General features: G+C 35.1%; 17 protein-coding genes and 4 pseudogenes across 21 annotated transcripts, besides 1 other annotated feature; 13 read left to right on the plus strand and 8 right to left on the minus strand.

Annotated features, from left to right (window-relative positions):
* Positions 1-597: 597 nt before the first annotated feature.
* TVAGG3_0994560 (elongator complex protein family) lies at positions 598-2662 on the minus strand (the record flags this gene model as incomplete). The annotated part of the gene is made up of 1 exon (XM_001277023.1): positions 620-2662. One exon carries the CDS (start codon positions 2660-2662, stop codon positions 620-622), a length of 2043 nt encoding a protein of 680 aa, XP_001277024.1.
* A 555-nt stretch (positions 2663-3217) lies between these two features.
* TVAGG3_0994570 (apolipoprotein family) lies at positions 3218-5499 on the minus strand (the record flags this gene model as incomplete). The annotated part of the gene is made up of 1 exon (XM_001277024.1): positions 3452-5479. One exon carries the CDS (start codon positions 5477-5479, stop codon positions 3452-3454), a length of 2028 nt encoding a protein of 675 aa, XP_001277025.1.
* Positions 5500-7880: 2381 nt separating this feature from the next.
* TVAGG3_0994580 (serine threonine-protein phosphatase family) lies at positions 7881-8123 on the plus strand (the record flags this gene model as incomplete). Its single annotated transcript, XM_001277026.1, has 1 exon — positions 7881-8123. One exon carries the CDS (start codon positions 7881-7883, stop codon positions 8121-8123), a length of 243 nt encoding a protein of 80 aa, XP_001277027.1.
* A 4-nt stretch (positions 8124-8127) lies between these two features.
* On the minus strand, positions 8128-8712 carry TVAGG3_0994590 (uncharacterized protein; the record flags this gene model as incomplete). The annotated part of the gene is made up of 1 exon (XM_001277027.2): positions 8128-8712. One exon carries the CDS (start codon positions 8710-8712, stop codon positions 8128-8130), a length of 585 nt encoding a protein of 194 aa, XP_001277028.2.
* A 282-nt stretch (positions 8713-8994) lies between these two features.
* Positions 8995-10404, plus strand: TVAGG3_0994610 (phage tail repeat-like family; the record flags this gene model as incomplete). The annotated part of the gene is made up of 1 exon (XM_051254205.1): positions 8995-10404. The coding sequence occupies one exon, from the start codon at positions 8995-8997 to the stop codon at positions 10402-10404; it is 1410 nt and encodes a 469-aa protein (XP_051079779.1).
* Positions 8995-27107: a mobile genetic element.
* On the plus strand, positions 11794-11946 carry TVAGG3_0994630 (uncharacterized protein; the record flags this gene model as incomplete). The annotated part of the gene is made up of 1 exon (XM_051254206.1): positions 11794-11946. One exon carries the CDS (start codon positions 11794-11796, stop codon positions 11944-11946), a length of 153 nt encoding a protein of 50 aa, XP_051079780.1.
* On the plus strand, positions 11966-12550 carry TVAGG3_0994640 (phage tail repeat-like family; the record flags this gene model as incomplete). Its single annotated transcript, XM_051254207.1, has 1 exon — positions 11966-12550. One exon carries the CDS (start codon positions 11966-11968, stop codon positions 12548-12550), a length of 585 nt encoding a protein of 194 aa, XP_051079781.1.
* Positions 12596-13402, plus strand: TVAGG3_0994650 (uncharacterized protein; the record flags this gene model as incomplete). The annotated part of the gene is made up of 1 exon (XM_001277028.1): positions 12596-13402. The coding sequence occupies one exon, from the start codon at positions 12596-12598 to the stop codon at positions 13400-13402; it is 807 nt and encodes a 268-aa protein (XP_001277029.1).
* On the plus strand, positions 13432-13599 carry TVAGG3_0994660 (DNA/RNA polymerases family; the record flags this gene model as incomplete). Its single annotated transcript, XM_051254208.1, has 1 exon — positions 13432-13599. The coding sequence occupies one exon, from the start codon at positions 13432-13434 to the stop codon at positions 13597-13599; it is 168 nt and encodes a 55-aa protein (XP_051079782.1).
* On the plus strand, positions 13930-14580 carry TVAGG3_0994670 (uncharacterized protein; the record flags this gene model as incomplete). The annotated part of the gene is made up of 1 exon (XM_051254209.1): positions 13930-14580. The coding sequence occupies one exon, from the start codon at positions 13930-13932 to the stop codon at positions 14578-14580; it is 651 nt and encodes a 216-aa protein (XP_051079783.1).
* Positions 15400-15546, plus strand: TVAGG3_0994680 (uncharacterized protein; the record flags this gene model as incomplete). Its single annotated transcript, XM_001277029.1, has 1 exon — positions 15400-15546. One exon carries the CDS (start codon positions 15400-15402, stop codon positions 15544-15546), a length of 147 nt encoding a protein of 48 aa, XP_001277030.1.
* On the plus strand, positions 16267-16929 carry TVAGG3_0994690 (uncharacterized protein; the record flags this gene model as incomplete). The annotated part of the gene is made up of 1 exon (XM_051254210.1): positions 16267-16929. One exon carries the CDS (start codon positions 16267-16269, stop codon positions 16927-16929), a length of 663 nt encoding a protein of 220 aa, XP_051079784.1.
* On the plus strand, positions 17386-18114 carry TVAGG3_0994700 (organellar and viral DNA polymerase type B; the record flags this gene model as incomplete). The annotated part of the gene is made up of 1 exon (XM_051254211.1): positions 17386-18114. The coding sequence occupies one exon, from the start codon at positions 17386-17388 to the stop codon at positions 18112-18114; it is 729 nt and encodes a 242-aa protein (XP_051079785.1).
* On the plus strand, positions 18899-19392 carry TVAGG3_0994710 (annotated as a pseudogene). Its single transcript has one exon. A coding segment is annotated over exon 1 (494 nt).
* TVAGG3_0994720 (uncharacterized protein) lies at positions 20134-20424 on the plus strand (the record flags this gene model as incomplete). Its single annotated transcript, XM_051254212.1, has 1 exon — positions 20134-20424. The coding sequence occupies one exon, from the start codon at positions 20134-20136 to the stop codon at positions 20422-20424; it is 291 nt and encodes a 96-aa protein (XP_051079786.1).
* TVAGG3_0994730 (P-loop containing nucleoside triphosphate hydrolases family) lies at positions 20820-21314 on the minus strand (the record flags this gene model as incomplete). Its single annotated transcript, XM_051254213.1, has 1 exon — positions 20820-21314. A coding segment is annotated over one exon (495 nt), but the record flags the coding sequence as incomplete, so codon positions are not given.
* On the plus strand, positions 21350-21806 carry TVAGG3_0994740 (annotated as a pseudogene). The gene has a single exon. A coding segment is annotated over exon 1 (457 nt).
* On the minus strand, positions 21823-22107 carry TVAGG3_0994750 (protein of unknown function, DUF4108 family; the record flags this gene model as incomplete). The annotated part of the gene is made up of 1 exon (XM_051254214.1): positions 21823-22107. A coding segment is annotated over one exon (285 nt), but the record flags the coding sequence as incomplete, so codon positions are not given.
* TVAGG3_0994760 lies at positions 22279-22477 on the minus strand (annotated as a pseudogene). The gene has a single exon. A coding segment is annotated over exon 1 (199 nt).
* On the minus strand, positions 22730-23518 carry TVAGG3_0994770 (annotated as a pseudogene). Its single transcript has one exon. A coding segment is annotated over exon 1 (789 nt).
* A 61-nt stretch (positions 27108-27168) lies between the features above and the next one.
* TVAGG3_0994780 (protein of unknown function, DUF4106 family) lies at positions 27169-27954 on the minus strand (the record flags this gene model as incomplete). The annotated part of the gene is made up of 1 exon (XM_051254215.1): positions 27169-27954. One exon carries the CDS (start codon positions 27952-27954, stop codon positions 27169-27171), a length of 786 nt encoding a protein of 261 aa, XP_051079789.1.
* Positions 27955-27957: the final 3 nt, after the last annotated feature.

Here is a 27957-nt window from a genome sequence, read left to right on the forward strand (position 1 = left end):
TTTGAATATAATCGCTCATATGAGCAGCAATGTTTTCATAGTCAAGGGATAGACCTTGACTCATAAAAAATGAAATGTCGTAACTTTACATAAAAACATCTTTTTTAAAACATGATTTTGTTAACAATCCTAATAAATGCTGCAACTTATTCATGATAATTTACTTAACATATTCAAAAATTGAAGATTTTTTAAAAAAAGTCGTAACATTACAAAGATATAAAAATCTTCAATTTTTGAATCAAGTTGTGATCTTTACGAATCGTTATATGAAATACTCATAATATGACTCTCAAATGTGATTATAAAAATCAATCTTAAAAAATCCAATTTTTATTTCTTCTTTCTTTTGATGCCTCATGAAAATATATTTATCCTAACTTACAATGATATATCTTTTTTAGCATAATGTGCATATACATGCTTTATATGTAAATTGAACAAAAACAAAATATACCTTTGTTTTTCCCCACTCTTAAATAATTTGAAGGGAAAATGATTAAATCTTATTCATTTTTGATCTATATCATTGATAATTGCATAATATCCATACCTAGCCATTATACCTGGAATTTAGGGGTGAAAAACTGGTGAATTAAAAAAATTATAAATAATTTATTTAGTTAGAATATGGTTGGAGGAGAATTGTATGGTCTTCAGATCCAGAAATAACCTTTGTCTGATCCTTATTGACGCGAATCATGTTAACTCTCTCTGAGTGGCACTGCAACTCCTCTCCGATTTCGATCTTCTTTGTAGAAGAGTTGTAAGAACTCTTTCTGATTTTTCCATCCTTGAAACCAAGAACGAAATTGAAACCAGGTAAAACATCGAGTGCTGTAACAGCTCCACAATTCTCTGTAGCAGCGAGTTTTCCATCTCTCTCGTATACTGAGATGCCGTTCTCATGTCCAACAATGAAGTATCCAGAGGACTCGTCCCATCCAACTGCGTAGGCTGGAATTCCGAGTTCAACTCTTGTCAAAACATTTCCTGATTCTGCATCGAAAACTCTGATTACGCCGTTGATTGTTGATGCAACGACAGCGGTGTCATCAGGAGCTGCAGCAAGGCCTGTGATCTTCTCCTTTCCAACAGTGACATCGCCTGCAGGTGTACCGGAATTGAATCTTCTTTGTGTCTCGTCGCCGCGTGTTCTGACAACAACGCCACCTCTGTCGTCGCCGGACGCGATCCATGCTTTGCCGACGGCAATTCTGGTAAGCTCCCTGAAGTGCTTCCAGTACTGCTGGACTTCTGGCCAACGGGTGAGCCACATGGAAGTTCCAGGTGGAATTCCGTCGAATTCGAAGTCAGCGCCGTTGAGAGGTGCGAAATCGATAGCAACGGATTGGTATGTCTGTAAGATTTTGTTCGAAAGGTTTAATGGCTGGACCATTGAAGCGAATGGTAATTCCATCTTAGAAAGAGGTTCGCCAACGAGTTTTGCGAAGTTTGATGTAGGCTGAAGAACTCTGATTTGCTTTTCATCAGAGCAGAAACCGAATTTATCAACATCAATTTGGGCGCAGTCGTGAATTGTATGGCCATGGATTAATGGGCGAGCAAGCTCAACAAAGGCACCATCAATTTCGCCCCAAACACGAGCAACTTTGTCGAGACCTGTAGAAAGGAAGAATCCTTCATTCGACCAAGCAACCGACGATACGCTCTCAAAATGACCTGAGAAGCAGCGAACGGGCTTTCCGTCGACCCAATGGGAGAAAGTTCCGTTTCTTGAGTTGGAAATGATATCGCGCGGGCCAATAAGGCGGCAGGCGATCATACCAGACTGATCATCTGTAACTGCTGTGGAACCGAGACGTAAAGAGACATCGTAGTCCTCGGAATTGGCTGTCCAAAGAAGGACTTGGCCATCGAATGATACAGAGCAGAGTGTTTCGCCCTTGTATAAATCGACGCCATTAACCCAATCTGTATGGCCACTGAGGACACTTTGTAATGAGACGTTGAGGTCTTGGTTTTGGAAGTGGAGGATTGATTGTGTGTCAATGGAGATGCCGAGGTTTGTAAGTTGTGATGCATCGTAAGGAAGAATCTTCCAGACACGAATGGCACGGTCCTGGCAACCTGATGCGAAGAGAATCTGGTCTTGTGCGTTGATTGCGAACTTCAGGGACTGGCACCATGCATTTCCTTGCAAAATGACTTCAGACTTTGTATCTGGGACGAGGAGATGGATTGGACCGTCTGGGTGGGCAACGGCAAGGATGAATGAGTCGTAAACTTCGAGAATTGCGATACCAACTGAGTGAATATTTGGAGTTTCATATTTAGTTTCAACGAACTTGTTATCTTGGAGCTTCAATAAGTATGTGCCATCGAGTGCTGTGCTGATAAAGACATAATTCTGTGAAACAGCGAGACGATGAATTGATGATTTGAACTTCTTTTCATCAAACTTCTCGCCAGTTGTTGGATCAAACAACATAATATTGCCGTCTGATGTACCAACAACAATGTTGCCGTCTGTTGTGAACTTCACACATGTAATAACGCCATTATGTAATGGAATGTACTTAATTGTTAAGTAATTTGTTAAACTCTGAACAAGAACGCATGAGCCAGAGCCATAAGCAAGAACTGTGCTCTGGGCATCCCATGAGTCTGGATCAGAGTTGACACCACCGAAAGCCTGCATGAATTTTTTAAGTGAGCCACTGGTTTGATTTGATTAAAATCGTTGTTTTTTATTTATTTCAATGAAGGGAATATTTTTATCCTCGAATTAAGCCAAAATTTTCAATGAGGCAAAATCATCAAGGTCAAATTTGGCCATTTCCAATGTATTTAAATTTTAAATCCAGTAAAGATTTAAACTATCTGGAAAATTCGGCAAAATCCATTTTGGCGGAATTGTTGCTCTCAATTTTTCTCAAAATTTTTCCCCAATTTTGATGCGTAAAAAATTTTCATAACAAGGATGCCATTATCATGAAATTGATTAAAAATATGAATAAGGAAATCATATCTCATATGTAGTAGCATGTAAATTCTAGGATTACAGCATGTTAAGGGATGTTTAATGAATCTTCTCTAATATTAACTTCATTATGCTGATTATTGAAAATGTAAATAAGCAGAATAATAATATATAATTGATATGCATGAAATTTCACAGAGTATAGAAAAATAAACATATAAAATAGCAAAATCAAATAGATATGTATCAATTTTATTCTTTCTATCTTGCACTTAAACAACATTCTATGTTTTGAGCATTACTTTGAACCTTTGCAATGGTTTTAAAACGAAATATGAAGGAATATATATTCATCATTAATATAGTTCATTGTTGAAACTTAAATATGATAAACTTTAAGAAATAGAATGAATAGCGAACATATATAAATGGAAAACTTATTTTTAATTGACACCTAACAATAAATAAAATAAATAAACATCGATAAAATAAAACTAAAAGTAAAACTTATTTGCCTTGTGCTTCATTTGCCAGCTTATCAAGAATCTCAGATCCAGCTTCTCTCTGCTGCTTTGGAGCTGGCATTGTCATAGTCAAATCCGACAACTGCGAGAAAATCACACCAATTTGTTGTTCGATTTCCTGCATTCTTCCATCAAAGTCCATTCCCAATCTTCCAAATGCGTCTTGAACTTCTTTTCTTGATGCAAACTGTGGAACAGTTTCTTGTTCTTCAACAACATGCAGTCTTTCCTGCATTTGCTGCATTGTATCTTCTGATTCAGTTCTTATTTTCTGAAGAGAAGAAACAATTGTAGAACTTTGTCTTCCGAGTTGAGCGACATTTTCCATCAGTTGAGTATTTAACTGCGAAATCAAATTCTCTGTTTGGTTTGCTTTAGCAATAATTGCGTCAATTCCACTTGTTCTCTCTCTTATTGCTTGAACTTCGTTTCTAAGAGGAACAAGTTGTTCATTCGCTTGTTGAATGATCTGAGCTGTTGCTTGGTTGGTCATTTCTTCCATTTGGGATGTCTGTAATTGCATTTCGTTTACAATTAAAGACATGAAATTCTCATATTTGGCGGCAATCTGCTTTTCGTTCTTTCTTCTGATATCGCACTCTTGAGTAAGTGCTGCCTCTAACGCATCTCTCGATTTCGTCGCTTGGTCGTTGATGGCTGCCAATGCATCTAAAGCTTCGTTTTGGACACTATTGAAATTGCTGTCTGTATCTGCAACAATTTTGTCTAATCTGTCGGATAGTTCTTGGTACTTTTGATCGGAAGTGGCTCTTGTGTCTTCTAATGCATCTCGAACGGAATTAGACAAAGCAGTCAATGATTGCTTGAAGGATGAGCTTAAATCACTGATTACTCCTTGTACATTGGATACTGCTGAGCCTATTCTTTGGTTAACTTCTTCAGTTTGATTATGAATTACCATTGTTGCCTGATCTCTTGCATCTGACTCGTGTTTAATATCTTCTGCAATCTGTAGTGCGGCTGCTGATATCGAAGAGTTCATTTGGCTCTGGGAATTCGAAATTGAATCACTTGCACTTCTTTCAAAGTTGGAAAGAGCGGAAGAAACTGCTCGTAGACTCTCTTCTATTTGAGAGGATCGACTTTCGCAGCCTGCAATACGTTGAGCAAGGCTGTCATGGGCATCTCTGCCTCTGCTGATTTGAGATTTAAATTCTAGTAAAGTAGATTTGACTGAATCGGAGAAATCATTGAATTTCTGTGTAGTCTGAGTAAAAACTGTTGATGTTTCGTTTAATCTGTCGCGAAGTGATTGAGCTTGAGTGATATAATCATTTGCTGATGATGAAATACGTTCTTCAAGACGAGCATTCTCTTCTTCCAATGGTCTGATACGTCCAGGAAGATCTACTGAAGCTACACGATCTAAAGCTTGCCTTAATTGTTGAACACCATCGTTTAAAGAAGGTATTGCTGTTCTTTCAAGACGTGTTGCACAATCTGATGCAGCACGAAGTATTGATTGATGCTGATCAACAGAACTCTCTAACCAGGAAAGGCGATCAGCAAATCTGATGATATCTGGTGAAGGACCTGAAGGAGCAGGTGGTGCTAAGTCTGGTAATGGGTCTAAGCGTGGAGAATGAGAAACACCTGATACATGCCTTCCTACCGGAGCTAATGCTTTTCCTGGAGAACCGTATCCTCCTGCAGGACTGAGAGGTGCATTATCAACAGGTGAATCTCCTATGTTTGAAAGTGAAGAATTGGCGCCGCTTTGTTGATTTCCGTAACCTTGTCTACGAATTAAAGATTGCTGTTGATTTGGTTGATAGCTGACGTTGTCATATTGACCTTGTTGGTATTTTTGATATCTGTTTTTAAGCGATGGATAATTTGGTTGACCGTAATCCGCATTTGATGAATAAAAATCTGGTGTAGGTGGTTTATTTGCTTTTTCTTCCATCTGCTTTCTCAAGTCTTCGGCATAAAGACGAGCCTCCTCCCTTCTTTTCTGTCTTAAAAGCTCTCCTTCTTCGCCGAAATTCATTCGAAAATCTTATAACGTTCTTTTTTAAATTTTTTTCTCTTGAATCGCGAGAGTTTAGTAAAAAAAAAAAAAAAAAAAAAAAAAAAAAAAAAAGGGAGTGGGGCTTCCAGGCACTTCGTGCCTTCTAGCCCTGATGATGTTTAATATTAATGAAGTTTTTTATTCGGAAAATTGTTAGTCTTCTGGGTCGAAAACATTATATATAATGTGTCGCTTTTCACAAATTATATATGTTTTCATGTTTTGTCAAGACTTCTTCGTAAATGTTTTGTCAAGACTTCTTCGTAAATGTTTTGTCAAGACTTCTTCGTAAATGTTTTGTCAAGACTTCTTCGTAAATGTTTTGTCAAGACTTCTTCGTAAATGTTTTGTCAAGACTTCTTCGTAAATGTTTTGTCAAGACTTCTTCGTAAATGTTTTGTCAAGACTTCTTCGTAAATGTTTTGTCAAGACTTCTTCGTAAATGTTTTGTCAAGACTTCTTCGTACATGTTTTGTCAAGACTTCTTCGTAAATGTTTTGTCAAACATGAACGTAAATGTTTTGTCAAGACTTCATCGTAATGAGTGTAAATGACCAAAAATAATGTTTAGGGTAGAAGGTTAGATCTAACCTCTTTTCTAACCTCTTTTCTACCCTCTTGAATTTGTCAAGATTTCTTCGTAAATGTTTTGTCAAGACTTCTTCGTAAATGTTTTGTCAAGACTTCTTCGTAAAATCAGACAAAAATAAAGTTTAGGGTAGAAGGTTAGATCTAACCTGTTTTCTAACCTCTTTTCTACCCTCATGAATTTTCATGATTTCATCGTAAATGTTTTGTCAAGACTTCTTCGTAAATGTTTTGTCAAAACTTCTTCGTAAAATCAGACAAAAATATATTTTAGGTGAAGAGGTGAGATCTCACCTGTTTTCTCACCTGTTTTCTCACCTCTTGAATTTTCATGATTTCATCGTAAATGTTTTGTCAAGACTTCTTCGTAAAATGTTTTGTCAAGACTTCTTCGTACATGTTTTGTCACTTTTCTGTCACTTTTCAGGGAAAAACATTTTTATTATTATATATAAATGAATTTTACAAAACCACCGTTACCGTTCTTTGGAAATAAGAGTAGATGTAAAGATATTATATTGAGAGAACTTAAGAAACTACCGAATGGTCTAACATTTGTAGATTTGTTCGGTGGAAGTTTCTATATATCCCATTTGTGCCATATAATATTCCCAGACTCAAAGATTATATGCAATGACTTCGACAACTATATGGACCGTCTCAAACATATACCAGACACAAACAAAATATTGAGTGAGTTAAAAGAAAAGATACCTATAGGTAAGATGGAACGTATACCATTAGATAACAAAAATATTGTGAGAGAGGTTTTGAAAAAAGCAGAATATATAGACTGGGATAGTATATCTGCTAGACTATTATATAGTGGTTCTATAAGAGTTCATGACATTGAAACACTTATGTCAAAAGTTTTATATCTTAACTATACAAATGTTTTCAAAGAGGACATAGAAAAATATATTGAGGGTATAGAGTTTGTGAGATGTCATTGGACAGAGTTGTATGAAAAATATAAAGACAAGGAAAATGTTTTCTTTATAGTGGACCCGCCGTTCTATAACACATGGGATTTTCAATACCAAGTAGACTGGACTTTGAGAGACTCTTTAGAAACTTTAGACGTTTTACATAACCATCCATGCTTTTACTTTACATCGATAAAAGTGGTTTGGAAACCGTTATGAGATGGTTAGAGGACATACATGACTATGAGTTTATATATGACAAGATAGAATATGAGAGAGGTCCTATAAACTGGAGAAAGTGTCACAATAAAGAAATTTTATTAGTAAGTAAATGTGGTTTGAAATAGGACTACTTGTTTTAGGTTTTTTCCATTGTGTCATTTATTTATTTGACGTGGCAGAAAAGTACAGAGAATATGAAGATGAACCAATGCCTGCAAATGTTCAGTATATGTACTCGTAAGAGATATTTTTATCTAATATTAAATGGACGCACAGAACTTAGCGAATGCACAGCAACCTGGACAACCAAACCCAGAGAATATTCCAAATGAAGTTAGAATACAAACTGCAATGGCAAACTATGGTCAAGTGCCAACAGATGTACAAATGCAAACTGCCATGTCAAATGACGCTGCGTTAGGTTTGCCACCATGGTATGCAAATATGAGATGGAAAGAGTTTTATACAAACCTGAGGTGGGATATAAACAACTTTATGCAGATGACGCGAACACAGGAGTTGACCCAGAATATGTTTTCTACCAGAGGAGAAACAGAATGTATGAGCTCCAGTTAAAGAATGCTATGGAACTCAACAGGAAACGTAAGAGACTAGGCGGACATTAGATTTTTACATATAGTAAAATGGGTTTCTTCAGTAAGATAGGAAACTTCTTTCGAAATGTTGGAAGAGGTATATGGAATGGAATAAAAACCGTAGGAAGAGGAATTTGGAACGGAGTCAAAAATATTGGTAAAAGAGTAGGTCAGTTTGTTGGTATTATACCTAAAGACCCTGAACCAGAAGAGCAAGCTCCTGTTATACAACAGCCTGAACCTGCACCACAGTCTAGTTGGCAACCAAATCCAACACCTCAACCGTATTAAAAAATTATATTTTTACCGTTCGATAGTAGTTGTATATGAAACTAAGTTCTAAGTAAAACGCATGGTATAATGGAATTATTCTTTTTCTTCCATCTGTAGTAAACCATACTTGAAAGTCTGAAATACTTCCACTTGGTGGTTCGTATAACTTTGTAGGTTTTTCGTAAAAGTCATTTGCCAAGCATAAGAAAGAGTTTTGGGCGCCAGAAAATGAAGCATGAACAATAATAGCAGCTGGGTCGAAAACATCTTTAAATAAATATGGTTCATCTCTTGCATATCGACTGTAAATATTTGCTAAAGGAAGTTCGACTTTCTGATTTAACATTCTTTGCAAATAATACCATGACATTGCAGTGAATTCTGTATATATTTGTTCGTCTTTCTTTGGATTGTCTTCGTAGATTTGAAATGACACTTGTGAATTTTGTTTGTCATATACAATTCTCACATAAAGTGTGCTCTCGGTATTTGCATATTCATCAGCATATTTTGCATAACATGAATTTATTTTATCTTCTATATTTTTTAACGCAGTCTGTAGAGAAGATGAAAGGTCAACTTGTATTAGCTCAATTTCTTCCCACATTTTTCGTTTCCCTTCAGATATATAATCTATATGAAACCTTACAATAAATGGAAAACTTTTATCTTCTACAGACACAAACTTCATTCTACGAAAGCCAATAGCTTTTGTGACAGATGGGTCTCTTAGCCATCTTAATGGGTAGTCAAAACGATAGCCTTCATGCTTTACGGTCTCTGTCTCAAACTTTTGACCGACATTAGTAAAAAGTTCATCTAATGGTTTAGTTGTAGCAACTCTTGAATTTTCTTTTTCTATTGGAAGCATATTTTATCTAGAATAAAAATGTCGAAAGATATTGCTTCTATGAGAGAAATACAACACAACCGACAACTCATTATGCAAGCTCTAAATAAGAACACAACAAACTTTTCAAACTATTCTAAGATATCTGAGTCATTGAAAGAAGGAAACTTAAAACTGACATTAAACCCAATGACAGATGAGTTTCTGTTTCAAGACAATAAGAACCATACTGTCTGTATAAATCCAACAAAAGGAACTTTAAACGAGAAACCTATAAATGAACTTCTTTTGAAAGTAGATGTTGACAACAAAGCTGACAAAGAATATGTAGACGATGCAATAGCAAAAGAAGAAGAAAGAGCTAACAATGCTTATGCAACAAAAGAACATACTCATCCTGAACTAGCAGACAAAACATATGTTGACAATAAAATGTCAAGTGAAGTGACGAGAGCTGAAAACGAATATTCTAAAAAGACTCATACACATTCTATATCTGAAATAACAGACTTAAACGTTAGCCTTGAAAATAAGGTAGATAAGGGACTTATGGCTAGTGTGTTAGTGAAGAAGGCGGATAAGGAATATGTGGATGAAAAAGATAAAGAAATTATAGAAAGGGTTGACTGGTACCATGAATGGACATCGAAGACTTTTAAAGTTAAAGCCGATACAGGATGGGTTTCAGGATGTTTAGACCTTAAAGCAGATAAAACTTATGTTAACGATGAGTTAGAGAAGAAAGCAGACAAGAACCATACACATACAAGTTTTACAACTGTTGCTATAGAAAGTATTGAAGGAACGGTTGAAGAAACTGGTGGGGATGCAATATATTGTAAACCTCCTAACTTTCCACAAGGTTTAACATCGGATGACGACATAACGACGATGAGAAACATTAGATGTAAAGATGTTTATGTCATGAAGGATGAATATAATACTAAATTCACTGCTCAAGATTTATATGACAAGAAGGCTGACAAAACAGAGCTTCAAACATTAAAGACAGAAATGCTTCAAACATTATATCCTATAGGCTCTATTTATACGTCAATGAACTCAACAAATCCAGAAACAGTTCTGGGTTTTGGAACTTGGACTCAAATAGTCGACAGGTTTTTGTATTGTGCAAACTCTTCAAAGGAAACAGGTGGAAGTAAAACGATTTCAGGTGAAAATTTACCTGCACACAGTCACTACATAGATTTAAGTACATCTCAAGCAGGTTGGCATAAGCATAAATTTTGGGATTGGTCAGCAATGAAAAAAGGTAAAGGATATGATGTTAAAGACGACGTTCAGTTTGCTATAAATTGTTTCTGGGGTGACACTCAGGGAGATGGAAACCATACACATCGCGTTTCAGGGTATACGCAAACAACGGGACAAAGTAAAGAATACATGCCACCTTACATGACAGTTTACGCATGGTATAGAATTGCTTAGTCGTCATTTTCAACTTCTTTAGCATATTGGTCAGGAGTTGTCTTATATTTGTTAGGAACTGTCTTTGAAAGTATACCACCTTGAACTTTGACAAGTTTGAAACGAGGTCTGACAATAGTAGTTTTATCTTCTGCTTGCAGTGTGTACATTTTGCCATGTTTGCCTAAAACTTCATAATATTCTCTTGTATACTTTCTTCTATTTTTACGAACACGAATGTGAGTACCTGTCGGGTTCCCATTGTTGTCATAGTCAATAGTATTTTCATATGGGTCGCGTTTAGGTATTTCTATTTTTACTTTGTCACCTTTCTGAAGTTTGAAGCCCGGCATTCTTTCTTGTTTGTCTCTTTTGACTAAATTATTAAATATATAGTCTTTCTCTAAGTCGGGGTTGTTTTTCATTTCTTCGGGGGAGTGGTTTCCCAAACCTTTTGTTTACGGCTATTGTAAATATTTAAAACTTGTCTCATCTTTGCCATGGAGAAGTGTCTATATTTGTCGTCATATGACATTTCATTTGCTTCACCACCTTGTGGTTGGTTTAAGTCTCTTAACATTTTATACATCCGTCAATGACACCAAGAGCAGAATGGTTTTGGTCGACAATGAAATATTGGTTTACATTTTTTGAACGCAGATAGTTTTTTACATCATCTGATTTGAAAGAACTTTCACAGTCAGATGTCAGTTTTGTTGGATGGTATTTGTCAACGAATATTGTCAAAGCAGTTTTCACATCTAAAATATTTTTGGACCATAATGGTATGGCTTCACAGTATCTTGTGTTTTGACCGACAAATATTAGCCAGTATGGTGGTCATCTTCTCTATACCTCGGAATGTTTTCCAAGATATCCATAAACCAAGCATTTGGTGTTGAACTAAAGATTTTTATCATGAGTGCTTTTTTTGTTGCCTTAGAAACATAGGGGTCCTTGTTTGGATTCGTCATTTTTTAACCCATAAGAAATGGGTTTATTTGGCGCATTAGCAGGAGTTGCATCCAGATTTTTGCCCGCAGTGGGACAATAGCCAGAGGTGTATTTGGAGTTGGAAGGAAGATTTTGAGTACATTAGGTATACTTAAAGAGAAAGCACAACCTATTATACAAACTGTACAGAAAGGTTGGGATGTAGCACGAGATGCAGCAAATCTTATTCCAAATCCTGAAAACAAGAGGAAAAGTTCAAGGATGGATGGACAATGTAGGAAGACAAGCAGGAAACTATTATAACAAAGCAAATGACTCTATAACCAAGCAGGACACTATATGACCAAGGTGAAAGATTCTTTAACAGAGGATATAACCATGCACAACAATGGGTAAACAATAACCAACCTCAACCGCCTCAAACGTGGGGAATGTAAAGTTTTTTACTGAGATGAAATGAACAATACAGCATTGAGACAAATGGGTTCAAGATGGATTTGTCGGCTTCCAGCAGTTACACCACGTGTTTGTCAAGTTCTTCCTATACCTCAGGAAGTTTTAGACCGACTTAAAAAACCTAAACAACCAGTTGAAAACAAACCAAACTAAAATTTTTTACTGAGATGAAATGACCGAAGAAGTTGAAACGGTAGATTTGACACCACAAACAAAAAGTTCAGAACCATTGTCAAAACCTGTCAAAGAACTTACAGATGAAGAGAAAAATTCAATAATAGAAAGTGCCAGGTCTGGAAATACAAACCCTAACTATAAAGTCACTTTTCATAGAAATGGAACGGCTAGTATCTCAAAAAAGAAACAGACTCTCACAAATAAAATATTGAAGTCTGAAGGAGCTTTCGAGACAACAGATGGAAAAGTTTACTTCACCGACCAACAGTTCATTATAGAACATCTCATTGACTTAGAGTCGAAATATTCTAAACTTTACAACAAACACAAAAAGTTGAAAGGAAAACAAAAACAAATGGCATATGATATTTATGAAGATGTTGACAACACAACTGTTCCTGCAGGTGGGGAAAAGTCAGAGGAACCGAAAAGTGACGAAAAACCGATAGAAGAAGAGAAACCAAAAACTGAAGATAAACCAAAACCAAAGTTTAGTTTGGAAACTAAACCAAGTCAACCTTCATTAGCTGGTATGGGTTGGCGTCAAAGACTTATGGCAGCAGGCGGTTATGTTAAGTAAAGAAAAAAATATTTTTTTATTTTTATAAAAATGCCCCCATATAGAATGGATAGAAAATCTGCTAGAATAAAAGCAGAGTTGCAAAGATATGGTTGGAGAGTTTCGAAGAAGTTTAAATATAGGAAGGGAAGACCCATAAAAGTCTATGACAAACTGGCTGGTCTGACCTACGAAATGGATTTGGAAACAGCACGTGCCAATTATCCAAACAGACTAGAGAGGTTAGAAGAAGAACGTCTTATGGACATGCCTTTCGATGTTAGTGAACCTCAAGTTGAAGGACACGACGGCTTTGCCAGATTCTACTGGAAACATGACGAACAATTGCATCCTTTGAGAAGGAAAAAAGGAAAAGGTGAAGACACACATGCTCCCATGGAAAGAACAAGATATGCATATGAAAAGTATCGTGAAGTTAGAAGTCAAATTACATCTGGTCGAACCTTTACAGTAAACTTTGACGAAGGAAAGAACAAAGAAGGCTTCATGGGTGTACTTGCTGCAATTCAAGACGGAAATAAGAAAGGACACAATCTCAGATTGACCATAACGGATTTGGATAGTCACATTTACTATGCAAATGGCAATGTCACAACAGCTGCAAAACTTCTTGACGCTTTCAAGACTACAAAGAGAGAACAAATGTTTGACTCCGACTCAGACATTTTGAATGCAATTGAAGGAATTGCAAGTGTCAAGTTCGAATGGTACCAACCTAACCCTCAAGCAGTCAGACAACATGCTGGATACTTTCCGTTCATAAATAAGTCTGACATTGGTCTTACCCTCAGTTCGCAAAGGCAGTCCTTGACAACTACAACAAATTCTTCTCCGAAGTCAAATCCAAAGTGAAGGTTTACTATGAGAACATTGACGCACTCATGACGAACGAAGAAGGGTACAACAAACTCATTGAAATGGGTTTAGTCGGTGAGAAGATGGGCTGTTTTAAGCTAGATAAGGTATTTTCCGAAGTTCATGTCCTCTCCAAGCGTAAGTACTGGGGCATACTTGAAGACGGCACAGAAATAAAACATTGCATGAAGTAAAAAATTTTATTTGAAATGTACGCTGAGTTTGTTGGAGAAGACCGTTGGGAAACTTGTTTGTTAGATGAGAAATATGAAATGGCATACTATTTTAAAACAATATATTTTTACATATATTAAATGCTTCAGGTTGAAAAACAAAGAACAAAAGTAGTAGATACAAAACCGTTAGACTATATCTTTACAAATGCTGGTAGGACAATATCAGATGAAGAAATTTCATCCCGAATATACAGGTTTGACTATCCAATTCGTTGGCTTCAAAGTCCTTCAGATGCAAAGGCAATAGGATTTAGAAGAGTTTTGTTTTCAAAAAGAACTAACGCATTTATGTTCGCAGTATATTTTCATGGGCAGTATAAAGGTTCTGGTGGTCTAATAGACAAATTTGACGAAATGAGAATCTTTACAGTTCGTTCAGACGAAAGTCTTGAGAAAACTCTAAATGACTTTCAAACTCAAATGAACAAATATTATTGGGAATTTCAAGAAAAATACGACTCTTTACTAAATGGAACATACTATCTGAAACTAGAATATGACAAGATGAACTCCACCGTTTCATTTCAAAAGATTGAAATTAACCCTCCAAGAGATACACAGTTTTTATTTTGGGAAGTAGACAAACGTTCTTGGGCACAATTTCTTCGGTTACTAAACCAGAACGAACCATTACCACCAGATGGTCCATTTAAATTTATACTTCCACCAGCAAATTTGACAGTTTATAGAAACGTGTTTGACCCTCAAAATGTTATGTGTCATGCAAGTTTCAGTTCAAGCAACAATAGTTTTCTATGTATTGGTAAGGACTTTTATGACTTTGCTTCTAAATTCTACGAACCACCTAGTAACAGTTTCTCTGACTTTCAAGTTTGGTTCACAACAAATGGTGTGCAACATATTATTCCATTGTACTATGACTTTTATCTCGAATTGTCTTTCATATATAACTACGGAAAAGTGCTGAAAAAGTATTGAATGTGAAGATATTAGAAAATAACATTTTTTCTAACATCGTAGAAAACTCATGAAAACAATTTATTTTTGTGAATATGTAAGCGGCTCATAGCTCAGTGGTATGGGCTACCTCGTTAAAGGCGTCGAAGACCTCGGTTCAAATCCCGATTCGCGCAGGTTTTTTCCTTTTATGCAGTGAAATTTCATGTACATAGGTTACTTTGGTGTTAGACCCTAGTGAAGAAAATAGAACGATATAAGTTTACATTTGTAAGGTTACTTTGGTGTTAGACCCTAGTGAAGAAAATAGAACGATATAAGTTTACATTTGTAAGGTTACTTGTTTGTACTGTTTCAGAACAATACTTGTACTGTTTCAGAACAATATTTGTACTGTTTCAGAACAATATTTGTACTGTTTCAGAACAATATTTGTACTGTTTCAGAACAAATTTCCCGTAAAAGCTCTCAATTTGTGAGAAAAATTTTCTGTTTCAGAACAATATTTGTACTGTTTCAGAACAATATTTGTACTGTTTCAGAACAATATTTGTACTGTTTCAGAACAATATTTGTACTGTTTCAGAACAATATTTGTACTGTTTCAGAACAATATTTGTACTGTTTCAGAACAATATTTGTACTGTTTCAGAACAAATTTCCCGTAAAAGCTCTCAATTTGTGAGAAAAATTTTCTGTTTCAGAACAATATTTGTACTGTTTCAGAACAATATTTGTACTGTTTCAGAACAATATTTGTACTGTTTCAGAACAATATTTGTACTGTTTCAGAACAATATTTGTACTGTTTCAGAACAATATTTGTACTGTTTCAGAACAATGTCCGACGTACCACCACCCCAGCAATTCCAATCTCAATCCAAATCGAAGAGAGACCAAGAGTTCGAGGAAGGTCTGAACCGCTTACGCAAAGAGTATGCTACAGCTCCAATTGAGAGAAAGTTGTTCCCGGACCCAAAAATATAATTTAGGGTAGAAGGTTAGATCTAACCTCTTTTCTAACCTCTTTTCTACCCTCTTGAATTTTCATGATTTCATCGTAATGAGCGTAAATGTTTTGTCAAGAATATAGCAACCGTCGGAATACAGACGGTTGGTTTTTATACAAAATTCATGCAGGAAATTCTTGAGTTTTGGTTGAAAGAATACGGTGGAGCCAAAAGTGGCTCGACCTCAAAACAAGCATTTTATGAGCTTACAAAGGGTGTTATGAATGAATTCAAAGGTATTTACATACATCCTGACCTCGTTCATTTTGTTGTTGAATTCAGCAAAAATAATGTTTAGGGTAGATGGTTAGATCTAACCTCATTTCTAACCTCATTTCTACCCTCTTGAATTTTCATGATTTCATCGTAAATGTTTTGTCAAGACTTCTTCGTAAATGTTTTGTCAAGACTTCTTCGTAAATGTTTTGTCAAGACTTCTTCATCGTAATGAGCGTAAATGTTTTGTCAAGACTTCTTCGTAAATGTTTTGTCAAACATGAACGTACATGTTTTGTCATGACTTCTTCGTAATGAGTGTAAAGGACCCAAAAATATAATTTAGGGTAGAAGGTTAGATCTAACCTCTTTTCTAACCTCTTTTCTACCCTCTTGAATTTGTCATGAATTTCCTTAAGATAGAAAAAATAAAGTTAGTTTTATTTTTTTATTTTTTTTTATTTTGTATGTAAGGACAGATATGTCAGTCGAAGCAAAAACATTCACGAACAAATATAATGGCGAAACATTCACGAAAGGCACTTATAACGGTATTGAAGTCTTACGTAGAGACAAGGATGGTTACATTAATGCAACAAATATGTGTCAGCAGTTTAGGAAAGACTTTAGAAAGTTGTTGGAAAATAAGTCCTGGGAAGAGTATTATAAGGCATTTTGTGAAGAATATAGCAACCGCCGGAATTCAGACGGTTGCTTTTTATACAAAATTCATGCCGGAATTCCTGATGAAATCAAACAGGTTAGAGGAACGTATGTAGACCCAAGACTTATAAACTATATAGCAATGTGGGCTTCTCCAAAATATTGCATAGCAGTTGGAAAAATTATGGACTCCATAGACAAGAAAGTTCATGAGAAGTTAGATGAAGAAGAACTCGAAGATACAGTAGAGAATGCAAAACATTTGTTCGAACAAGAAGTTAGAAAAATGTGCGAAAAACAATTAGAACATGAACGTGAGATATGTTATGGTTATAGAGATTCTCCATACGAACTAGACCAATGGGAACAAGAAGATTTAAAGAGAGAATTTAGAGAATATGAACTCGCTAAGATAGCATTAGAAGCTGCAGAAAAGAAGTTAAAAGTTTGGGGTCGTTTTGTACACAAATATTGTGAGTAAATGAACCATTTATTTTTATTGAATTCAGCAAAAATAATGTTTAGGGTAGAAGGTTAGATCTAACCTCTTTTCTACCCTCTTTTCTACCCTCTTGAATTTTCCCGAAAATCATGAAATTTACACCAAAAAATAATGTTTAGGTGAAGTGGTGAGATCTCACCTCTTTTCTCACCTCTTTTCTCACCCGTTGAATTTTCATGAATTTCCTTAAGACAGATGAAATAAAGTTAGTTTTTTTAAAAAAATATTTTTTATTTTTATTGTAAGAACATGTTAGCAACAACTTCACCAAACTCTTTAGTCATGAATCCAACATCTATGTTAGTAGAAATGAAAAGCTTCATTCCTTCTTCATATACTTTTGAAACAGAAATCCAGAAGATAAAGCAAGAACTTTTAACATCTAATTTAAACTGTAGTGCGAAAGATGAAACAAATGAACAGTATCTTTATGAAATGCAGGACATTATTGACCATTTGCCTAAACTACCTGAAATCCAACAACAAAAGCTCACTATTCCTGAATTCGACGAAATTGAAGTCAAAGCAACTGACTCAGTAGAAATAAAGAAGTTCATTCGTAAGGTAAACTATGAGTTTCTTGGATTTCATTGCAACCATAAGGTTATGGACAAAGATTGCGACATGTTATATAAGAACATCTCTGACCTTTACAAAACCCGGGAGTTTAAGACCTACGACAACTTTGTTTCGTTAGTTGCTGAATGTGTTTGGCAGATAAGAGATAAAGATAGAAGAGGTAAGGTATGGAATGAACAGATAAAACCAACTGCTTCAGATTTAAAGAAAACCATTGACGCCTTAGTTGTTTTAGCAGGTAAGGTTTCAGAATATAACGCAAAAATGAACCCGCAATGTTCTAAATGTAAAGCAGCAATGAGGAAATATAACTACTCAGTCAAAGAGATAGAACGTATGAGAAACGACTATGCAGATTTAAAGAAAGAAGCAGAAAAGCCAGCAGAAGATAAAATGAACATGTTAGAATTTCTGAACAAAAACTATCCAACTGCTGACGATTTCCTTCTATCTGACGTCAAGAAGAAGTATAAAGAAACTTTCGGTATCGTTAAAACATTCGATGTACTGACAGAAGAAATAGAAGCTACAAAACTGTTTAAAGTCTCACGAATTCATAACGTTTACCATGTAAAACGCTTATAAAATAACTGGGGTAGAAAAGAGGGTAGAAAGGAGGTTAGATCTAACCTTCTACCCTAAAATATATTTTTGTCTGATTTACGCTCATTACGATGAAGAAGTCTTGACAAAACATATACGTTTAGTTTCGATGAAATCATGACAAAGAATGTACGATGAAGAAGTCTTGACAAAACATGTATGTTCATGTTTGACAAAACATTTACGTTTAGTTTCGATGAAATCATGAAAATTCATGAGGTGAGAAAAGAGGGTAGAAAGGAGGTTAGATCTAACCTTCTACCCTAAACATTATTTTTGCTGAAAAATGACCAAAAATCTGAGTAAAATGGCATATGCTTGCTTCCCTCGGAAAAACCGAGAGAAGAGATTCCGTACGAAAATCGTGAAATTTCTCTAGACCGGATTTTACCGGCCTTGCCTAAAACACATGAAAATCGTGAAGAACAGCGACCAGGGAAAAAAAACTTAGTCGCCTAAAACTCATGAAAATCGTGAAAATTTCTCTAGACCGGATTTTACCGGCCTTGCCTAAAACACATGAAAATCGTGAAGAACAGCGAGTAGGTAAGAAACCCCAGTCGCCAAAACACATGAAAATCATGAAGCACAGCGAGTAGGTAAGAAACCCCAGTCGCCAAAACACATGAAAATCATGAAGCACAGCGAGACCGTTTTTTTTTTCTGGGTCGCCAAAACTCTATGAAAATCATGAATTTCCTTAAGATAGAAAAAATAAAGTTAGTTTTTTATAAAATATTTTTTTATCTTGTATGTAAGAACATATATGACAAACATTGAGTTTGAAACAGTTAAAAAGATAGACAATAACACTAAATTGGTTAGAATAGGTGATTTAAACGTAAGATACTCAAAGAAATACAACAAATATTCTTTGTCAGACATTATATCTCCATCTGGAAAGAAACATGGCATTGGGTTGGAATTGCTTCAACTCAGAAAATTTTGACAAGAAATCCTGAGCTTATGATATCGGTAAGATTCTATGGAACTACAGCATATCTTATAGACAAAAGTCTTATACCAATAGTTTTGTTATGGATTGACCCAGTTGTTGGATATAACTTCATAACATATGGTTTATTCGACTCAGAACGTTGCAGTGAAGGCTTACTTTACATCGTTCAGAAACCGAAGGACTTCAATACAAAGAGATATAAGATAGGAAGAACATATAATATAACTCAAAGATATGACAGTACAGTCAATAGAGTCAAGGTTGTGTTCGTTAATGATATGAGAGCTGCAGAAACAGAACTACTTGAAAAGTTTGAGAAAATATATGGTGCTCCCATAAAAGGTAAAGAAACGTTTGAAGTAGATGAGATAGATAAAGCTATAAAATTATTTGACGAAGTTGCTGAAAAATACATGTAAAGCGTTTATTTTTGGTCTTTTGTGAAAGTCAGAAAATAACGCTAATTTTATTTTTATTTATTTTTTTATCCGGAATATAAAGACAGATATGTCAACAACAGAGAACACAACAACAGTTATAGTCCATGAAGCTATAAATGAAGAATATGAGTGGGTTCAGTTTAACAAACAACTCCGTCTCATTCGTTCGGTCAAAGACGATATGTACCAGATGCAAAGTATTTTGAACGCTCTTCGTTCTACAAAGCAAGCATATCATTGGTTTGAAAACCAACAGACAAAAGAACTTTTAGAAGAATTTCCTCATATGTTTGCTTCCCTCGAAAAAACCGAGGAATGAGATTCCGTATGAAAATCGTAAGAATTTGCCAATAAATTTGAAGGATATTATGTTCATAGACTTTTAGTAAATGCCGTAGCAATGTGGGCTTCACCTCGTTATGCTTGTTATATTTTCATGATGTTAGATGAAATTCATAGACAAGAACGTGAAGAGATGGAAAAGAAACTTCATGCAAAAGATGAAGTCATTGAAGCAAAGACAAAAGCATTCAGAAAAGAATACCACGTTCGGTACCAAAAGGAAAGGAAAAGAACTATAAGTATATGATTTATACTGAAGAGATGGAAAATGAAGAAGATAAAGATATGGTTATGTTGCATTTAGTCAGAAGAAACAACAAAAGCTTTTACGACCTTGCTAAGATTTACAAATCTGACAGAAATTGGTTCTATCGCGAAAACTTACCGATTTCAATGACCCCAAATGAAGATGTGAAACAAATAGTTCAAGATACGTTACCTCAAACACACTATGATATGAAAGGTTGTACAATACTTACCTTCAAAGAAGACTTACCGCTACTGAAAGAAAAAATAACAGAGTATTTTGACAACTTCAAACAAGTAGAGTAAATTGCACTCTTTATTTTTACGCTTGACTTTTTACAATTTGAACTTTGTTTGCGTAGATATGAATTCTGAAAGAAGTATGAGGGTCTTGTATGACTTTGTACTTCTCCCATAGTTCATGTCTGTCAAACTTACCTGCCATGGACTCTTTCATAAGTTCCATGAAATCGTCTTCGGACAATCCGGGGAAAAGTACAATGTCAGTCAGTATTCTCTTTACATCCTTACTTAAACTCTTTGCTGTCTGTACACATTACGACTGAGATGTTAAAGTGTCTGAGCTTCTTAAGAATTCGACACATGTCTTGTTCTCTGTTCTTTAACAAAGGATGAGAAGCAAAGTCATCTAAGATAAGAAGACATCTATGAGGGTATGTCTTCCAATCGTAAGATTGCAATTTCTTCGAAATGTATTCTATCTCTTTCTGTTTGTTTCTGAAGTGTTTCTTCTCTAATATTCTCTGCATTTCCTCATTTGGGTCTTTAAACTTAGAATTTATATACTCATTTATAGCATTATACTTCAAAACTCTTCTTTGGTACTTCTTTATCCAATCTAACAACTCAGTATCCTTTATACATACTAACTTAGACTTCTTTATAATATTTTTGAACGAATTGACGGTTTGGTCAAATTGACCAGAAGTACTACAAATAACAACTAACTCATAGAATGGGTTCTTCTCATCTAGTTCTTGTTGTTGTGCAGCCATTTTAAGATAAGTGAAAGTCTTACCCGACCCAGGTGGTGCAATTAGACCTGTTATACCATTCTGAGCAAATAAGAACTTGTCATGTATGGGTTTTATCTGAGCATTTTCTAACTTCCTCTTGTTCTTGTTTAAAACATTCTCAAATTTTTTGTCAATGTCAGCAAACTTTTTTTCTAACATATTTTTAGAAAAATTAAAATTTTATCTTTTAGAAAATGTCTAGCGATTTCGCTATCTATATTCGAGACAAGCTTTTTGACAGCAAAACATCTGTCGACCAAAATCTTACATAGTGTAAACAAGAAAGGTGAATTTGTTCTAAAGTTCTGTTTCTGGGAATATGACAAGAACCATAAAACATTACAAAGAGCAGTCTTAAAATTTGTCAATGACAGACTTGTTGACAGAGATGACGCCGATTGGAAAGATGAAGTCCAACAAAAGTTCTTAGAATGCAAAGAAGACACATGCGCTGTTCTTGAAGATGAAATAGAAAACAGAATAGATGAGCTATTAAAGGACAAAGAACTTTTACATAAATATGGTTCTGAGAAATTTGACATAACTCCACCAGAAAAGAAGAAGAGAGAAAAGAAAGAAAAGAAAGAGAAAAAAGTAGAAGAGAAGAAAGAACCTGAACCAGTTCCAGAGAAAAAGAAATTTGACATGTAAAAATAAAATTTTATTTTTAGAACATTTCTGGGTCAATGTCAATGTTCTCTTCCTCTTTAGGAGCAAACACTGGCTTAGACTCTAAAATCTTTTTACCCAATTTACCTTGAACTTCAACTATCTTAGACTCATAATATTCATAGTCGTCTGTCTTCTTTGGTTCATAAGGTATAACAAGTTTGTATGCTTTGCCTTCTTTAAGGTTTGAGAACCTTCTGTCAAAACTTTCTTTGACTGCTAACAAACCTTCTATGTCTAAGTCTTCAAATTTCGCACCATTTTTAGTCACAATAGCAAACTTAACTGGTTCGATGTTCCAAACTTTGCTGAATGAAGACTTTCAAAATGGTAGAAGTAAACATTCAAATATGTGAATGGGTCTAGTTCTTCTTTAAGTCCTGACATGTACTTATTTACTGAGATGAATTTTGCCATCTTTTCTATCGGATAAAAAAAATATTTTTTTTAAAATTTACTCATAAAAATTTTTCTTTGTATATACACCATTCTGAACATCTAAAAGACTTTTGACATTTGCCAAGAATGTACGTTTAGAAGCTGCCATATAACCATATTCTTGACAATATTGTTTATACGAATCGTACAATGACCTTTCATCTAAACACTCAAAGTCAGTTTCATCTATGAACAGTTCATATACACTCTTGTTTGCTTCTAACAATGTTTGTCTCTCTTCGGTATGTGGAATTTGTCTTGGATTGAACTTAGAAATATCTAATGTCATAAATATGAGAACAAGTGGTTGTAAAAGTCAGATGTCAAAGTTTCTGCTAAGTCGTCAAAATATTCTGTATCTTTGCATATGAGCTTCTGACGTTCTGACAACTACATATCTTCTGTCAGAACTTTCTAACTTCATCGGAACAGTATTGTTTGAAACCATAATGAAGTTTGCAACATTTTCACAAACTCTTTGGTCTTTATACTCTTCTTCAACAACTCCAACTTTGTCTGTTATAAGACTCTTCAAAGCATCTGAGTTTAAAACTTTTGTTGTATCTATACTTTGAAGTTCGTTACATACTATAAGTTTCATATTCTCTATTGAGGAGTTAAACTTGCCACAGATGTTTTCTAAGTTTGTCATATTCGGGTTCGAATAGCCCTCTAATAGTTTGCATAAGATATCTGTAAAGAATGTGTTCTTACCAGTTCCTTGTTTTCCAATTATAATGAGAGCAGTTTCATTTTTAGCACTTGGATGTTGTAAGATGTTTGCAAACCAACATAAGATATACTCATAAACCTTTTCGTTTCCATTGCATATAATTTCTTTGACATGGTCTAACCAAGCTTCTATAATATTTTCTTTCCATTCTACTTGTTCATATTTATATCCAGTGAAGATAGAATAGAAGTTTGGAGAAGGTGTATAGAACTTTATACCTCGAACTGAAAAATCTTCTAACTTTGACAATAAGATATCCCAAGCATCTAACATCTTCATGCCAACTTGTACGACTTTTATTTTCTTAAGTTTCTGTCTACTTACATTCTTGTTCAGACACTATTGTTGCTCTTGGTTTGTTAAAGACAACATCCCATTCTTTCATAACATAACATTCTGGGGCAGAGTCAACATAAATGACTAAACGTTTCAAATTCTCGACTGCTTTGTTATAGTCTCTAAATGGACACATATTTCTGAATGCTTGGAAGTCATAAAAATCTGAAACATCTATTCTGTACATTTTTATAAAAATAAAAAAAATATTTTTTTTATTCTTGACTTTGTTGTTCCATTTGTTGCATTTGTTGTTCTTGAGCTATTTGTTGTTGAAGTTGTTCTTGTAATACAATACTTTCACCAGTTGCATCTTCCAATTCGAAACTTTCTGCCGTCATTGACAAATACATAGGACATAAAAGTTTTACAGGAACAAAGTTTGCGTCAACTAATGTCAACGTTATACTTGCCAAAGTGTTTGAGTTCACTAAGGTTGAAAATTCTGCATTCGAATGAACAATAGGCAAACCAACCAGCAGGAGAAAGTATTGTTTATACGCATAAGTATTTTTTGGTCATAATAGTTTCTGTCGACATTCGAATAACACTTTGAACCTAAGTTTGAAACAATATATAAGATTGGTGTGCTTAATGTCAATGGAATAGACATTCCTTGTATGACACCTTTTTCCTGTATAGGAAACTTTGGTAGTAAAAACCAGAAATAAGTTTTGTATTATAGCTCATATCGTTTATAGTAAACTCAGTCGGACATCCAAACATAATGAAACCTGCTCTAGTTGCAGCACATGTTACACCCGTACTTAAAGTATTAAATAAGTCAACAAAACCTGTTGGTGGTATATCTGAGTAAGTATCTTCAAAGGAGTATTTTTTTACCATTCACAACAATAAAGTCTTCTGGTGTCAAAAGAGACAAAACAGGCTTTAGTCGTCATTGTGTTAAAGTTAGTTTACAATACCGTCCTTGAGGACTTTGTAAGTTTGTTATAGAATTATATGACTCAGGGTTTTTAGTCGTAATAGTATAAACCATTATGTCTTCTGCCATTTATATATATTTAAAAGTTTTTCTGAAAGTGGAGAAGAACTTCATCTAAACTTTCACATGGCGTTTCTTGAAGTTCTCTGTCTAAGAAGTTCAAATATTTTGTAAAGACATAGAACTTTCCTTTGTCTACACGAACAAACAAAACAGGGACTTTCATATCGTTCAAAAGTGTTGTAAAGTCCTTTACATGAAATAAAGTCTATATTATTTTTCTTCAAACATCTTTCAAGAAGTTTTGACATTTTTACTTAGCAAATAAATTTTAATGAAAATGTTGTGGTCGTCAAATATTTTTATGACGTCTGGGAAACTATACTTTAAGTTCAACGTTTCACCTCCTTTCATAACGTATATTTGTCAATGACATTATATGAAACACCACAGCAACTAATGTCGGGTTCTATTTCTTTGATGTTTATATCGTCTGCCTCTGTCAAAAGTTTCAATAGTTCTTTCAAGACTTCATGAGGTTGACAATGACATATGAGTTCACTTTTACAGGGTTGTGTTCGACCAAGTTTAACATTATACTTAAAGCTTGACAAATCTTCTCCTGAGTTTGAAGTTTGTCTTTCAGTTGTTGGTAGTCGTTTCGAATATCTGCAACAGAACTTAAGTCTCTGCTAACTTCAGGATATGTTGGTTCTTTTACAGGAACAATTGTTATACCATCTTCGTCTTCGTATGGTTTCCCCACTTCAACATCTCTGTCTTTGACATTGACAACAACACTTTGACTGTTTGTTTGAGTTGGTGAATTAACTTCACATCTGCCACCGCCATTAAACCTTTTGAAACACTTACGCTTCTATTTTTCGGAAATGACATTTTACTTAGAATAAAAAGATGTACGTATTCGAGTATCTCTTCGAATTGAAGCAGAACAAAGTTTACACACACAAACAATACAAATACATTGACAGAATAGTTTTTATACAAACAATGGTAAATGTTATAGAATAGCAGTCTTTGCTGAACCTAAATATTTTCATAAAGCAAAGAAAGTTGGTATAACTGAAATGGTGAAAGTTCTTGACGTTGACAAAAATATAACAACAAAACTTACAGATATTTCTAAAGGTAAGTTTATCTTACAATATTTGTCAAAACTGGCGTACTGTCAATATTTGACGGAGAGAAGTCAGTTCAAGAACAACTTACTGACCTGCTGCCAAAATCTGCTCGATGGAAGCTGTCGTTATGCCAATCTGAGGAGCCCCAGCAGGTTTCATCGAACGAATCTTCAAAAGAGCATCTTCCGTGAAAAGTGCTATTGGTTTTGTAAACTTCTTTGCTCTCAGTTCATCTGGACCGTCTCTGTCACCAGTATATTGTATTTGTACAGTACCAACAGTTGAAATACCACCCATAAAGTCTTCTGAGTCAGCAAATGGAATGCCAAGCCAAAAGTTTGAACGGTCTCCATTTGTATATTGAAGTTTTTTGACCTCCTGTATGAGTCCATACTTTCACATATGGCATAATAGAACTTTGCATTTCAGGGTTAATGGTTGTTGTGAAGTTGTTGTTAAAGTTCATAGCATCTAATGTCAAGTTGTATGACCTCATATCCTCAACTGTAGAATATTCTTCTCTTGGATAATATTGGCCATCTATGTTTATATGATATTTAATACCGGGGTTGTAGAAACAAGAATAGTCATTTATAGTTCGTCTGAACAGTACAAACCATAGTATCTGCATGTTTCATTTGCAGTTGTTAAAGCAATATCTGTTCTTGCACCTGGGTCAACTTTGGTTTCCAACTTCACCTGCAAAGTCTTTGACAGATATTTGGTGTATAGGGAACATAAGTGGAACTGCAATATATTTGGCAGCTAAAGCATTTGAAATATCTGGGTCCCATATAGACTGCAAGTCTGCTTTCTATTCCTCTTGCATTCAAACTTTTCGCATGTGAACTTAACTGGGTCCAAGCAGTTCCAGCAGCATTGAAATAATAGTTTACTTCATTGTTGAAGTTTGAGAAACCAAAGTCTAAGTCAACTTTGTCTTTGCAAAAGTCACAGAACTTGGCTCCACCAGTTCCAGCTACAGTAATGCTGAATGGGTCTTGTGTTGGTGCAATGACTAAGTTATTTTTGCTTGGAGTAAGTTCAATAGAAATTTTTCCTGCCCAGTTTGGCAAGTATCTTAAAAACCTGAAGATGAGGAAAGATGACAAAGGAATCTAAGTTTCAGTTTTACTTTAGTGGCAGCAGTTCCATCTGAACCAGAAAGGTTAACATAAACTCCTGGAACGTTAGGGTCAAGTCTTCTTATTTTCTCAATATTTTGCATACTGGTCTGTTTGTTCTCTAGCTTGTGGTTGTACTGAGTTTCTCAAGCGAACCATTCAAGTTTGCCCATGTTACTGGTTTGAACTAAGTCAGAGTTAGAATATCTTATATCCCATGAAAACTTCTGGAGCATATTGGTATCCGACATAGAAATTCCATTGCAACCTTTCTTGTCAGACAACTTGGCAGAAGGTTTTTATTTCAATGTCTTGTTCCACGTATAAGAATGAGTTTCAATAGAAATAATATGAAACCTGTCGCAAGCAATATCTACTGTTGTTGAAGAACCTTCTCCAAACTCACCTACGTTTCCATAAGAAACAGCAGTTGTATATTCGTAAGTTCCAGGAACTATTTCTGACCTTCTAATGGCATTGTCGCATTCGTTATACCATTCGGAAACATTTCGTTCATGGCATCCAAAACTGTTGGCGTTATATTCTGAGCGGCGTACATTTCATATGGGTAAAAATATAGAATAGTTGGATTTATATATCATAATAGAACCCACTCGACCAAGCTTTACTTTGTTCTACTCTTCTTCTTTGGTGTCGCTTTTGGTAACTTGCCCTCTGCTTCAAGTTGTTGCATCTTTGCCTCATGTTCACCTAGTATGTTGTAAATTTCCCATGTCCTTTTTGCCTTTGGGCTCTGGTCGCCCAACTCAGGTAACCTATATCCTAGAAAGATTTTGTCATAGTTTGTATTTGAGTCTTCGCGTATTGTTTGCATGACTCTTTCCTGAGTTTCCGGTTCAAGCTCTTCAAACAGAGCTTGTCCATATGGAATAAGCTCGTTTCCAAATATATGTTTTTGTAGCCATTCTGGTTTTCTTTCCATGTTACCAACAATATCTTTTGTGAATGGGAAAGCTTTTACCCAATGTTTCAGTCTTGCGTCATTTATTTCTGTAGTTGGTTTTATTTTGTCAAGGAACATGTTTTTCAATACTAACATTTCATTTGGTACTGTCCATTTGAGTTTTCTTAAATATTCATCCCTTCTCGGTTCATTGTCTGCAAAGTAAGTTTTTATGACATTTTGTAAACTTTCGTTTGCAAGGTCATGTACAATAGGTTCTCTTCCTTCTCTCTCCCTAACTTTCTTTCTAAACTCTTCACCAAATATACCATCTCTATGGTTCTGTGTAGTTCTTTGAGATAAATGTTCTAGAACGTCAGGTGTTATATTTCCATCAGCCATGTTCATTTCATACTGGTCCAAAATATCTGCATCTTTCATATCTTTCAATGGCATTAAAGCCGCGCTGAAAATACCAGCTACATCTGGTTCACCATTCACTTCCATTGC

The sequence above is a fragment of the Trichomonas vaginalis genome, chromosome I (assembly GCF_026262505.1).
Source record: "Trichomonas vaginalis G3 chromosome I, whole genome shotgun sequence".
Classification (NCBI taxonomy): domain Eukaryota; phylum Parabasalia; order Trichomonadida; family Trichomonadidae; genus Trichomonas; species Trichomonas vaginalis.